This window comes from Vigna umbellata, chromosome 7 (genome assembly GCF_029865625.1).
Source record: "Vigna umbellata cultivar VRB3 chromosome 7, Vumbellata_1.0, whole genome shotgun sequence".
Taxonomy (NCBI): domain Eukaryota; kingdom Viridiplantae; phylum Streptophyta; class Magnoliopsida; order Fabales; family Fabaceae; genus Vigna; species Vigna umbellata.
The window spans coordinates 45,821,089-45,836,363 of NC_142171.1; the positions used below are offsets into that span (position 1 = coordinate 45,821,089).

The window sequence follows — 15,275 nt, forward strand, 5'->3', positions numbered from 1 at the left end:
GCGGGTGGATTTATTAGATTAGGGTTTTTGAGAAACCTAAATCCCACGGTTGGGATCATTTCGTGCAAAAATCCGACGGCTCATATAAAGGCCCAATAGGCTTCGAGTATTTATTTTGCTGGGATTTTTCTTTCGTCATCTCCGTAATTTCTAAATGCAATTCTCTATTTTGAAAATGACCATTTTATTTTTTATAAAGGTGACTTTTGGAGTAACTGCTCTCGAAATATGCAGGAACAAACCTTTTAGAATTTTTGGGACAGCGTTTTCAAGAACATACCGCAGTGTATTTTGGAACAAATGTTTTGAAATACATCACGTGATGTTTGGAATAATCTTTTTAAGGTAAGGTTTCCAAAGCAAACTTTGATGAAATGAGTTTCAAAACTGAATTTTTGGAACAAGATTTTCAATACAAGTTTTTAAAATTATGTATGATACATTTCATAACAAACTTCTTAAAACAAGATTTCCATCAAACACGTTTCATTCTTTTTTTTTCTATCAATAACTTTAATAACAAAAGGAGATCAAACATGCAATATCGATGGTGACAATAATAATAGTGCAGGATTACAAGAGACAATATTTTACTCCTTTTACTATATAAAGTGTATGATAACACGACACAAAGAAATTTATTATCTTATTTTTTTCTCCTATTTTTTTCATATATTTGTGTTTTTTCTTAGCTTAACAATTTTTTGCAAAATACTTTTCATAGTTATTTTGTATTCTTCCCCCTCTCTCTCTATTTCTTTTCTTCACATGATCATCATAGCTATTTTCATGATTTCTGAAAATTCTTCTTATATTAACAATTATGAAACCACTACTAATCCCTTCTCCTACCACCTTCACACTTTCAACACATTCATCTCCTTTAAACTTACCATTGAAGATTTCTTGCTATGGTTGCAATAGGTGTTTGCCACGATTAAAGGATTACAAATTTTCAAATTCTTATATGGTCAAGATAGTCCACCCAAATACCTTAATCCTGATGATGTTCTTCACAACATAGTTAATATCGCTTATCTCCAATATGAGCAACAAAATCAACTCTTGGTTGTTTGGCTTCTTGCTTCTATAGACATGTATGTTCTCACTCAAATGGTTAGCCTCACTATTACTTCCCAAATCTGGAACAAGCTACATGTTTACCATGCATCTTAATCTAAAGCTTAGATAAAATCTTTAAAGATTAGGCTTAGAATACCTAAAAAATATAGAAACGTTGCTACTTATCTTTTTGATATCAAGATTGTTGACTCTCTAGTAGCCATTGGATCTCTTATCTTCATAAAAGTCCATGTTGAAGCAATTCTTGATAATCTTTCAGAAGACTGACAATTTCGTCACTTTTATTTTCACCCGCCCAAATCCCTACACCATTGTAGAAATAGAGGCCTTGCTCTTGTCCCATGAAAAGCGTCTTGAAAAATGCAAAACCATTGATTTTTGTTGTTATCAACAACATTGTCATCTTAAGTTCCAACAACAACTGTAGAAACAAAGTTTCGTAATCTTACAAACCAAAATAAGTCATTTGTCATTAATCAACATTTCAACAACACCAAGAATGCTCTAAGAAGTTCTTGGTAGCAATGTCAAATTTGCAACAAGCTTGGTGATAATTCCACAAATTGTTGGCATAGATTTGAACATGACTTTCAACCTTTCATTTTTGCTAACCAATCTCAACTTTATTCGTTGAAAATTCATGATTATACTCCTTCTATTCTGGGAACACTCTCCACTCTAAATTATCATCTTTTGTATCCAGATATTGGTGTTACACACCATATAACTCACAACTCTAATAATGTTACAACTAAGTGTTCCTACACTGAAAATCACTTGGTCACTCTAGGTAATGGAACAGGTATATCTATTTCTCTTATTGGTTCTACTATTTTTCACAACCTACCTAAAATAAATAGTTCTTTTTAAAAACCTTGTGCATGTTCCTCATTTCAAAAAATTTAATCAGTGTTTCCAAATTTGCCTAAGACAATCATGTGTATTTTGAATTTCATTCTAATGTCTACTATGTTAAAACTCAGGACAAAAAGTAGATCATGCTTAAATGCTTCCTAAAAGATGGATTATATGTTTTTTACCCTTTCCGCTCTTCTCTCACTTTGAATGTTAATCACACTTCTGTAAATTGTATAGTTTCTTTATGACATTCCCGCCTTGGACATGTTTCCTATCATACTGTTTAAAAAGTGTTGAAAGAAAACTATATTCATGTTGCAAAAATTGATAATGTTATTTCTAATATCTTTTGTGATATTTGTGTTCAAGCAAAAATGAACAAGCTTCCCTTTTCCAAATCTGATAATACTCCTTTATATTTGGTTTACATTGACATTTGGGTCCTACCCTATGCCTAGTACTAGCGGTGCAAAATATTACATAACTTTTATATATGCTTGTTATAAATTTATGTGGATCTATCTTCTTCATTCTAAATCTCAAGTTTCAACAATTTTCATCATTTTTAAAACATTTGTTGAACATCAAAATCATCACAAATTAAAAGTCATTCAAATGGATAATGTTAAGTAATTCTTATGTCTTACAAAATATCTCAACACTCACATTATTAGACATAGGCTCATTTATCCACACACATCACCAAAATGACTTTATTAAAAGAAAACATAGGCATATAGTTAATATTAGCCTCTTTCTCATTATTAGGACATCATTTCCTAAAAAGTCTTAGGGTAAAGCTTTTGTTATTATTGTTTATAGCATTAATACTTGACCATTAAATATTATACTTTTTTATGTCACTACCTCTCCCCATTATCTCCTTTTTCTTTTTTTAGTGTTTAGAATCGTTGGGTGAGTCATATTCTTGGTTAATAAAATTGTGTTTATAAAATCTCTTATTGGTCATTCGCTGGACAAGCATAATTTTTGCTTAGTGAGCCAAAATTTACTTGTTATGCTAAGTCTTTTGGCTAAGCAATAGAATTCAAACTGAGTGAATTTCAACATGAGCTTAATTAATTCATTGATCGAGCAAAAATTTCGTTGAGCAAGTGAATGTTTTATAAGTTTTCATTGTAATAAGATTTATAAATGGAATGTGTGATGATTTGAAATTGACATGAGAATGATGAAACTTATATGAATTTGTGGTCATATATGTAAGGTCATATGTGAATTATTTTTTGATTGAAAAATTAAGTATTAACACCTATATTGTAACAAAAATCCCCTTGTTTCACTCATAACTTAAGTCTTAAAGACTGAGATATCAAGTGGTGAGAAGTAGATGAAGTTTTTACACACCACAACTAATATGGATGTATGGTATGGACTATAATGAACTTGCATTGGTCTTATATTCTTGGGTTCGCTTGAAAATCCAAATTTTTAGATTGGATTAGATGTTAGTCTTTGGTAAAATATGGTTAATACGAGTTTCCAGAATATGTCTTTCGATATTTAATTTGTTTGAATATCTTTACTATATTAGATCCACGTAGAGTTTATATAATTAATGTAGATTTGAGTTTCATTAATAAAGTTGTTTATGAATTGCTAATGAAATGTTTCCTTTTATATTATTCTCTTATGTTGAAGATTTGTTTTCAATAACATGTGTTGTTTGTTTTGTTAACAACAATGACGACGATCTCCTAGTTAGGTTGAGCCAAAACTAGAAGAAAAGCCACAAAGGTGAGTGAATGGATGATGAGTGCGAAAAGCTTTGATGGACAAGGGAGCTAAGCTCATAGTTTTTGTTGTTTTATGGTGATGAAGGTGGTGTTTAATGATGCTCTAAGAGATGTTAGACCAACACAAAGAGAAAGGTGACTAGAGGGGCCTCATGGATTACTCTAGTTTTGATATTAAGATGAGTAGTATAGCCAAAAATGGGCAACATAACTTTACTCAACATCAAAGATTATTACAAGAAAGGATACACCTCTATATATAGGCAATAGTGTATCCTAAAAACTCTAAAAGTATGATCTCCCACATTTGCACTCATTGGCCGAAAATGAGGCCTTTTAAGGAATGGACAAGTGTCCATAAATCCTCTCCAATGAGGGGAGGATATGTGGTCACTCACAAAGCAAAATCATATTCATTCCTAGAGTGTCATATAATCACTACTAAAACTAAATTCTCTCCAATGAAACATGACACATGACACATACTTTCCACATGGTTTGAATGTCTAACTTAAGGAATAACCCTATACTAATTAGGCCTTAATACAAACCTACACTACATAGACAAATTTGGTTTCAAAATACAATAAACATACATTTCCAAGTCATAGAGTGCATGATGAGACATAAACAAAAACCGCACAACTCATTCAATCAGTACCTACACTCTTTCGTTGACAAATTATAGAATATCACTAAAAAAAATCAAAATAAACAAAATTTATCAAAATAAAAATCATATTCAACATGTAGAAAAAATGAATACCACAATAAAAAATAAACTAAAATCAAAATCAAAATAATGTTTAAGCCTGAATGAAAAATATGCAAACCACTTTGAAAGTTTTAACCATTGACTTCATAATAACCATTGTGTGCACGCCAAATTTTCCCATACTTAAGGAGATAGATAACGTGGAGGAAAAGAATGATTATTACTGTTATTTATAATAAATAATAAAAACACCAATAAAAGTGATATCCAATTATAGTAATAATAATAATAAAAAGTATTGGCAAATATTTTCCAGTTAGCTTTAGTTTAGTTTTGTGTTGTTAGCTTTGACATGTTAGAGGTAAATATGTAATAACATTTTTAAAAGGTTATAAATAAAATCATTTTAATAATAAAAGCATATAAAATAATACTGAAATATAATATCATAATTTTTAATGTTATAAATTAAAACGTAAATTTAATTTTTTTATTAAACTTGGGATTTATTAAATTTTTATTAACCATGTTTATAACTAATTTGATCAATTTTTTATTCTTTTAGGGTGATTTTTGTGGTTTATTTGAATTGATCAGTCACCTTTTTTTGTTCCTACCTGCAAAAGAGGATAAGTGTTTTTAAGATGAAGCAATGTTTGTTTGACTTATAAAATTAATAATAAATGTCTTTTCCAAATGGGTTGTGTCTAAGTTGGTGATCATTTCCTACACGCTAAGCCAAACACACCCCATTTTTAGCATATACATATAAATATGAATTTAACCATCTCAAATACTTATAACTCAAACCAAGAAATCAAAGCTCTTATTTTCTTCCAATTTTCCTATCACATGGATTCGTCTCCTTCCTTAGAAAACACAAAACAAAGGGGTATGCAATGCTATTCTCTATATTTTTAAATTAAATATTTTCTTTCTTATATTTCTGCTTTTATTTACTCTTGCAAAATTTATATTTAATAACTTCTTTAGCTCTTTATTTATTATTTTGAATGGTTTTAATAAGTTGGTTCCGGTTTAATATATTACATTAATGGTAACGTCATTTGTTTCACTAGTAAAATAAATTTTTGATATGTAATACAAATAATAAATATCATCACTTTTATAAGAAGTTATAACAAATTTGATAGAAAATATTACATTAACATTTATTTAAGATCAAACGATGAACATTTAAAACAGTACGACGAAATTGAAAACAAAAATCTTATAACAGAAAACAAAAAAGTTATTAAACTTAAAATTTATAGGTTTAATCCTTTAGTACATCCCTATGTACGAATGTCTCAATTGGGTCCTCGTTTTTTAAAGTGTATCAAAATGGTCCTTAATTTTGAAAATTCATATCAATTGAGTCCTTTCCGTTAAGTTGGCTGGACGGCGTTAAAAAAATTCATGAGTGGATGCTGAGATGACGAACGAACGCTCGTTCACCAGCGAACGAACGCTCGTCCACCAGAGAACGAACGCTCGTCCACCAGAAAACGAACGCTCGTCGACCTCTTACTGCTGGACGACCGTTCGTTCCACACTGGACGACCGTTCGTTCGGTGGTCGACGAGCGTTCGTTCGGTGGTCGACGAGCGTTCGTTCGCTGATGGACGAGCGTTCGTCCGCTGGTGGACGAGCGTCCGTTCGTCATCTCAGCATCCACTCATGAATTTTTTTAACGCCGTCCAGCCAACTTAACGGAAAGGACTCAATTGATATGAATTTTCAAAATTAAGGACCATTTTGATACACTTTAAAAAACGAGGACCCAATTGAGACATTCGTACATAAATAGGGATGTATAAAGGATTAAACCAAATTTATAAAGTCTATAAATTAAGACCATTTTTAGTTTAGATGCTAGAAAATATTTTCTTTGATTTTCATCCCTTTAAAATTTAAATTTGTTATTTTTTACCTAATTATCAAATATTTGTTAACAATTCATTTAATTCACAAAATAACTTTTCAACATTTAATATTGTCATCTGTACTTAAAAAATAATTACTTATAAATGACACTCCAATGTTATATATGCCATGAAAAGAATATTTATTTTCATAAAATATTCATATAAGTTATGTTGTGTTTTTTAAATAGGTGGTGAGAAACCAATTCCACTTCACGAAAACGTTTTGCAGAAGCATGCTGCTTTCTTTGACAAGAATCACGATGGTGTCATTTATCCATGGGAAACTTTTCAAGGTTACTTTCCTCACTCATGATTACCATCATTATATATATTCTAATTTTTAATACCTTTTCTTTCCTAATATTTTAGGGGTTCATTTGGTTTTTTTTTAATTTTTCCCTCAGTTTATCTTTTATTTAATTTTAAAAAATCATTAGATTTATTTTGTTAAATTCATATTAATACAAATGTGATTATGTATAGTGAGTCTAGACTTCTCCAAACATTCCCTCTCTTTTATTTTACTTATTACATTTCCATCTTGATAGATAAGAGTATTAATAAGTAAGAGACAAATTAACTTTTTTTTATTTAAAAATATATAAATATCAAAATGAATAATAAATGTAAATATAAGGATTAAATTACTAAGCTGAATAGAGAATGACAAAGTAATTTCTTTATTATTGTTATAAATGATTATTTTGATGCATTAATTATTTGAGAAAAATATAAAAAATAGTAATTTCATATAAATTTAACATTATTAACAAATTAATTAATTTTCAATAAATGTGAACTAGGTACATGCATCTCATGTTTGATTGAAAAGAATATTATTTTGTCATTGTGCGAGCATTTCAGTGTAGAAGTTTTTATTTATGATTAAATGCAGGGTTACGTGAAATTGGAAATGGAATATTTTCGTCGGTTGGACTTTCTCTGTTCATCAATTTGGGTCTTAGTCAAACTACTCGTCCAGTACTTCTCTTTATTCCTTAAAATATTTTTTATTTTCTTAAATTTTTATGTTTATGAATAAAGTCCTTAAAAAGGTTTTTTTTTTTTAGGGAAAATTTCCATCTTTACTTTTTCCAATTGAAATTAAGAACATCCATTTGGGCAAACATGGCAGTGACACTGGAGTCTATGATACTGAAGGAAGGTGGGTATTTATAATCATATACTATTTCACATTTTATATACATCGATTAAAGATAAATAAATACAAACTTTATTTTATAAATGATTTTGTAAAATTGAATTAAATTTAAAATTTATTTATCAAGAAACTTATCTATTAACGTGTTTTTTATTTTTCCACGTATTATCGTTAATTTATGACGTTTTAGGTTTCTTCCTTCAAAATTTGAAGACATTTTCACCAAACATGCACATACACAACCAAATGCCCTCACATATGATGAGCTAATGCAGATGATACAAGCAAATAGAGAACCCAAAGATATCAAAGGAAGGTATAAATTTCTCTTTTAATTTAACATTTTGACCGTTCATTATTATTAGGGTTATATATTTTTTATCTCCAACAATTACAAAAGATTGTCTTTTATTTCTGACTGAAAAACATATTTAATTATTATTATTATTATTATTTTCTAATAAAAGAATATTAACATGTATATCAAAGGATTGGTGGCTTGGTAGAATGGAAGATCCTTTACAAAGTTGCCAAAGACAAGAGTGGTTTACTACAAAAGGAAACAATCCGAGGTGTTTATGATGGAAGCTTGTTTGAAATGTTGAAAAAGGAACATTCTACACACACAAAAAAGTGATTCATTCTTTTGTTGGTGATAATTTTCTTTTTCTATTATATATAGACACAATAATGTGTAAAAGTAAGGATTTGTTCATGGTGGTGAAGTTGATTTTTAAGAATATAGGGTCATAAAATGTTTTTATTTATTTCGAATTTAGTTTATCATTTGATGTATTTGTTCAAGTTATATGTATATATGTCATCTGTCATATCCATATATATTTGGAATTTGTGGTGAAAAAAAGCAAAGTTTTTTGTCTTTTGGTATGTGTGTGTATATATATATATATATATATATATATAATATATATATATATATATATATATATATATATATATATATATATATATATATGTTAAGATTAAATTAATTGTTGTGATGTGTATATAATAAAATAACAAGGAAATTTTCTTAGTATTATTGAACTTCTAATTAAAGTAATTAACATCTATAATCAATTGATTAAAAGTAATGTCACTATAGCATTTATTTATTTTATTTTTTTAATTAAACAACCATTTTCCTATGAAGAGATTAATTTTTTCTAAAATATAAATTGCGAACTTTATCTTATTGTCAACCATTACAAGACCATCCCCGGAACAAGTTAGTCGTAAAAACATTATCCTAAAAGATATAATAGGCTACGAATTTGTTAACTTTTGATATTTCTTTTCTCAATAATTATAAAATTTCATAAAAATAAAATAATTAATTGTTGGTATGCCTGTAACGTCCCGGCAACTTACAGAGAATATTGACTGTCCCCACACATCAACACGAGGCTTTCCAAAGAAAAATTTTCAGAAGGTCACACATCCCTAAATTACTCCAGGCTAAGGACGCTTAACCATGGAGTTGTTATGGGTTAGGCTACCGAAAAACAAATGCATTATGGTGATATGAGTAGCCAAATCAATTCCTTTAAGCTATCCTTCAACTGTATAGTCACATACCTATACAGTCTCTAGATCCCTCTCATTCCAGTGTATGTTCGATTCTTCCATGTGTCCCTCCCACTAGAAGCCTGCCAGGAGCCACTCTTTGTTTGTGTCTCTTGCATCGGCGATCACTCCCCGCCCTCGTTAGTGCCCGAGTGTCACATGCCCTCAGAACCCTTAAATGTTGTAGAGAAAGTGGAAGCCAGGTGGAAGGGTGGGAATTCAGAGCTTCAGAAAGTGGAAGACAGGTGTGAGCAGCAGAGTGGACCGATCGGTTTTGACGGTAGTACTTAAGTAAAAATTTTAAATCTGGTGCCACTTTCTGCATGCATTTTCTTCCCCAACTTTCTGAAACCTCACTTTCTCCTCCTTATCTCTAACTTCTCTCTAAACTATCATCTTTTCCTCCATTGATTCTCACGTTTTCCTTCATCTGATCATTCATCAGAACGTGTGTGAGGGTTGCTGGTGGCAAGGGTTCTCCTTTCAAACGATCAAGTTGTGGTTTGAGCTAGTAGGTCTTTCTACTTCTAAGAAAAATCTAGTTTCTGGTACATGCAAACTAAGTTTTTGTTTGCATGTGTTTATCTTCGTCTTCTTCTTCAAATCTGATCACATTTCTGGTTCTTTGGGTGTTCTGTTTTCCTCAAACAGTGAATATTGGCTTTGCGGGTTTGGTGGTGGGCAGATTCTGTACTATGAGCGGCTCGGTCTGGTAAGAGGTAAGGGAAACTATTCAATTTGATGGTTGGTGTGATGATTCTGTGTATGTGTGAGATTGAATGATTTGATGATTTGATGATTTGAATATGTTCGTATAAAGTGTTACATTCATGGGTTTTGGTGGTTTTGTATAAGTCTGTAGGGATCCTGCAGAATCATGCAGAAAAGCTGTGTGTTCGGTCTCGACCATTTGGTCATGGCCAGTTAATAAGTTATCAATAGAATTAGCATTTTAGCCTTACTAGTGCATGACCGCTCGATTTTTAGGGAGTGATTGATATATCAAGTGTTAATGATTATGTCTTTACGATCACTCTTATTGGATTAGGTATTTTGGTTAGTGATAGTTCATATAATAGTATTAGTAGACCTCGTACTTGTAATAAGCTTAAAATACGTTCGTTTATAATCGGATACAAGTTTTTGTATAATTCAGCCATAATGTCTTAACGTTCGGTTTCTTTAAAAGTATTAGGTTTGATGAATAGTTTGTAGGAGTAATTATAAGTGTTCAGATTAAGTTGTAAGTATTCGTCTTAGGTTATGTCGTTCGGTTTCGTAGTAGTAATTTGGTTGTTTCTAGTAGTTAGCTATTTCTCATCTTTGATTAGTGAAATACCGTTCGGTCTTGTTTTGGGGATAGTGGAATATCGTTGGGTCATGATTTGTGAATAGTGAAATATCGTTCGGTTTTACATCAATAGTTCAATTAATTATAAAGGTTCGGTCTTAGTTCTAGTGTTTGGTTTCGTAAGTTGGTGAGTTTCTGTTCGGTAGTATTCAGGGATTTTTGTAGTTACCATTCGGTCTTCTGCTCTGAATGAAATATTGATATTAAAATGATATTTTCAAAGTGTGACTCTGATTATTTGAGATAATTGTATGGATCTAATGTGTATGGAAAATCTTAATGATATTAAAGTAAAAGTTGATATTTCAAGTAATGTGGAAGAGAATTCCAAGGAGGAATGTCTCAGTGTAATGTGGTAAAGTATGAATACGGATAGTAAAATTCACGGAGTTCATCCTGATATTATGATGATTACTAATTCTCGAGTAGAGATGGGTAATGCATTGTGTGAGAATGACAGGAGGTCCTAGCCCATAGGTTCTTGGGTGAGTTATAACGGACTAACCTCGGGTGACAACTAATGGTTTTCCAGTTACTACACCACCCGAGTGCATGAACGACCTCAAGCTACGTATTCATACAATCCGGATGGTCAAGTCAGGTGTTCGGTTTATGCATGTATTATAGGGTTAAATTCGTATATGTCTATTTACATTGATTTTGGTATGCTATAGTGTTCGGCTTTGTATTGTTTGTACTTGAATGAATTGTATGTATGCATGTTCAATTAAATTGTAGTAGCTTACCCTTATTTTTCTGTTTTATCCATGTTACCGTTCGATTTTTTCTATTGCGATGATCATCCTTTTTGGATGTGAGCAGAAGGGGAAGAGTTTACTTTAGAACAAGAGCTGGACGGCGAGACTCCTGCTGAATAGGTTATTAGTGAAACCGTTCGGTCATTAGTGAATAGGTTATTAGTGTAAATAGTTTTAGTGAAACCGTTCGGTCATTATTTTGTTTTGTAAATATAACCGTTCGATTATATGAATCTAGTTTGGTAGTTGTATAAGAAGTTTATGTAAAATTTTAAATTTTATGGTTATTTTGTAATAACTGTAAGTTTAATTTTATTAATACAGTAAGTAATTGTTCTATTATATTGTTAAATGTTGACACTTGTATATAGTTTTATGCTATATTTTTTTAGGATGTTACAATATCCATATCCTTTGGAAATTGTTTCTGAAAATCATTCTTTTTAAGTGTGAATGTTGTTTTCTTTTCTATAATCTCTAAAACGATATTCTTTTAGTATATTGACTTTTATGTATTTTTTATCCTAACATCTTACCGAAAGTTTTTCATACAAGACTTTTAAAGAAATTTGCGAAAAAAAAATTCAATAACAATTACATGAGTTAAATAACAAGTCTTTTAGGATTTAGGGTTTAGATTTAGGGTTTATGATTTAGGTTTAGGGTTTATGGTTTAATGTTTAGGGTTTATGGTTTAGGGTTTAGGATTAGGGTTTAATGTTTATGGTTTAGGATTAGGGTTTAAGATTTAAGGTTTAGGGTTTATGGTTTATTGTTTAGGGTTTAGGGTTTAGGGTGTAGGGTTTATTACACCATGTACAAATTAATTTAATATAAATTTGTGATTTTCATTTTATTTTGAAATTTGTATTATGTATTATGAATTATATATAGATTTTCGTTGACATTTGTTTTCGAATTGAAGAGAATTATTGTAGTGTTTTGAAGTTTTTTTTTTTTTAAATTATGTGTGCAATTTGAAATATAAAAAAATGTTTAAGTTTGTTACTTGAAGTTCATTCGATATATATACAATATAAGAACTATAATGTCAATTATTACAATGTCGAACTATAATGTCGAAGAATTATTACAATTCATACACGTTATAGGAAATACGTTTAATGAGTAATAGACATAAATAGTGTAAGACGTGACATAACTTATCCAATAAGTTAGGAAATGGGTGAGAAACATTTAAATGATAAGAGATGAAGATATCATAGGCTAAATCAAGATACATTATTTTGCAGGATTAAACGTTATATAGTCCAAACAAACTGTAAATTTACTAGATTTGAATCATGAATTGCAAATGTGAACCTGAGAATCCCTGCTATGAAACTGGTAGCTTGCATATTTCTTTAGCTCCAAACAACAAAAGGAGAGCAATTGAAAGTTGGAAGGTAGTAACAATACAAAAACAAAGAGAAGTTTTTTTCTACGTCATTTGTTTCTTTTATTTTGAAAGGGTTAGGAAAAACCTTAGCTTTTGGATCTCATTTCTGTTCCCTATATTGTTGGAGAATAGCAGAGCATGCAACCACAATCTTTGTCTTTAGAAGAACCTCATCATATACTTTTATCATAAACATTCGAAATTAACATATATCAAAGCCCTCTTTTATATTTGTAGACAACTAACATATAGACATAAGAATTATCGAAGGCTATCATAATTTTCTTATAAAATGTACGTTGCAATTTAGAAAGCTAAAAAATAAAGTTATACTACAACTGATAAATTACGTGAAAGAGCACGTTACATGATACGAATATTTTAGCCCCAAATAAAGTGGGAAAGTTTTTTTTATTGAACCTCTAATAAAATAAAAAGGTAGCAATTCTAAAACGAAACGCAAACACCGACACTCATACTCATGTATGTGAAGTTTCCCATACGCCTTTACTATATAACACGAATGTTTTATGCAAGAAACAATGCGATATAAGTGTGAAAGCCTTCCTTTTACGATTCTATGATAACAAATAAAGAAAAAGTAGGTTTGGAATGTTTAACTATTGTCTATAACTGAATAAGAAATGACGTCTAAGTAAACTATTAATTTGGGATGAATAAAAAAACAATTAGCCTCAAAATGCAAATTAAGACATCATTCTTCATTCATTCTAGAGGTTAGTGTGGAGCAATCATTGGAAACGAACAATAATTTCCTTTTTAAGCAATTCTACTTTTTCAAAAAACATTAAGTTGTTTAAGTTAAAACTCCTTTTTCTTTCAGACGTAAACGCATTCCCTATTTTGTTGTTAATAAAAGCATCATGCCATCATACGCAAATCTCATCCTTAATCATTCATGGAAATTTTGTTATTTTCCACATCAATCAACGTCTGTAACATCGATGTTTATAATGAATTTATTTCAATGGATATCAATCATAGCATAATTGATCAGAACTTTATTTCATTCTGATATTTAACAAGTTCAACAGTAACGCAAAACAACAATGATAGAATCACAGCATTTTGAGACTTGCATGGAAAATTGGTGTTGTTTGATGTGTTTGCGTGCAGAGAAAGGACTAAGCAATGCGATATTGATGAAGAACTTCAGCATTTCTCTTTCCTGTGAGGATTCTGAACTTCCTTAAATCTTCATACTTAAATGGTCGATAACGTGGACCATCGTTAAGTTCAGCCAACTTTGGATGCGCCTCAACAATACCATCCCTTGCTGCTAACATAAATACACCAAACGAATAACGACTACATGTTTCCTTGCAAATTACACGATGCCTCGCATTCCAAAATTTTTCATTGCTCCAAACCTGTCACAAAAAGGTATATTTATTTTCAAGACTATGCATATTAATGTAATTCAAAAGAAACAAAATATAAACTTGTTAATCTATATATGCTCACATGTCCAACATCTCCAACAATACAGAGGAAGGACCCTGATTTGGGAGTCACTGCTTTAAATAAGCCAGAATCATCCAACAGCTCAAGACCACTGACACTTTCATCGTCTTGAAGTAGAGTGATAAATCCTGTATCTGAGTGCAACATTACTCCCATTTCACCTATATTTTCTGGGCTGAAATTGTATTTAATACTTCTTAAAAGGAAAGGCCAGTCCTTGAAATCAACATCCTCTATACCCAAACACTTGCCCATCTTTTCTGCCATAGTTGATGCCAAGTCATGAATTGCTTTCCCATAAGCTTTTACTATTTTCCTGTCATGCAAACAAATTTGAAAAATCTTCTTTTCACGCACTTAATTAGTTAGTTTCATAAATGGGTGAGATAAAGAGAGAGGTTGAAGAAAGGAACCTGTGATGGGGTGGTAAATTGAGCTGGGAGAGGAAATCTTCAAGTGCCTGTGGTGATTTATGAAAGTCATATATCGCCATGGCCTCATATAGAGGACTTGATGGAAGCGGTGGAATATAACCACTGTCAGGAATTATGGATTTGTTGCGCATTTTTATCTCTGAAGGAAGATCATGCAAGAATTTGACTGCTGATTTCATCTCTTTCATGAGTGTTTCTGGAATAGGGTGGTTGATGACCCTGAAAATACCACATTTCTCACATGCTTCTCTTAGCTTCTTCCACTCCTCTCCTTCTGAAAGCTTCTGAAAATCCACCACAGGAACAGTAGCCTCCATCTCTGCCTTGGATATCACTCTCAGTTTTTGTGAAGAATTAGTTAACTCACTGGTATATATAGTGAAGAATGTGTCTTGCCTCGGTAAAAGTATCTTGTTATTGTTAAGGTTTTGTAAATTTCAAGACATATATTGTGCCCTAATGTAAATTTAATAATTCACTTAAATTTAAATTTTGAAAAAAATGAATATGATAATTAGAGATGGTAATAGGTTGGGTCGGATAGGATAATGTTACTCGACCTGCTAAAAAAATCATTGGTTGCTCATCTGTTACTTATCGAATATCAGATTAAAGTAGCCTTTTTTGTTTCCTGCTAACAGTGTTCTAATTTTTTTTTTCTTTTATAAGAAAATAAAGGCTTTGTTTTCTTATGGTTTATTTGAATGACCTCTCTTTCTAACTATTTTACCATCTAGTTCATTATATATATTTCAAGTGAATTTTGGACACATAAGCTA

At 30.8% G+C, this 15,275-nt stretch overlaps 2 protein-coding genes across 2 annotated transcripts; one reads left to right on the top strand and one right to left on the bottom strand.

The window, feature by feature from the left end:
• Positions 1-5,232: 5,232 nt before the first annotated feature.
• On the top strand, positions 5,233-8,351 carry LOC148196393 (putative peroxygenase 4). Its single transcript, XM_088094878.1, has 6 exons — positions 5,233-5,305; positions 6,530-6,634; positions 7,237-7,322; positions 7,412-7,506; positions 7,694-7,819; positions 7,993-8,351. Exons 1-6 carry the CDS (start codon positions 5,266-5,268, stop codon positions 8,138-8,140), a joined length of 600 nt encoding a protein of 199 aa, XP_087951004.1. The 5' UTR covers positions 5,233-5,265; the 3' UTR covers positions 8,141-8,351.
• Positions 8,352-13,530: 5,179 nt separating this feature from the next.
• LOC148196394 (2-oxoglutarate-dependent dioxygenase DAO-like) lies at positions 13,531-14,856 on the bottom strand. The gene is made up of 3 exons (XM_088094129.1): positions 14,476-14,856; positions 14,063-14,378; positions 13,531-13,968 (listed from the first exon to the last, which is right to left on the bottom strand). The coding sequence occupies exons 1-3, from the start codon at positions 14,811-14,813 to the stop codon at positions 13,723-13,725; spliced, it is 900 nt and encodes a 299-aa protein (XP_087950255.1). The 5' UTR covers positions 14,814-14,856; the 3' UTR covers positions 13,531-13,722.
• Between the last annotated feature and the right edge of the window lie 419 nt (positions 14,857-15,275).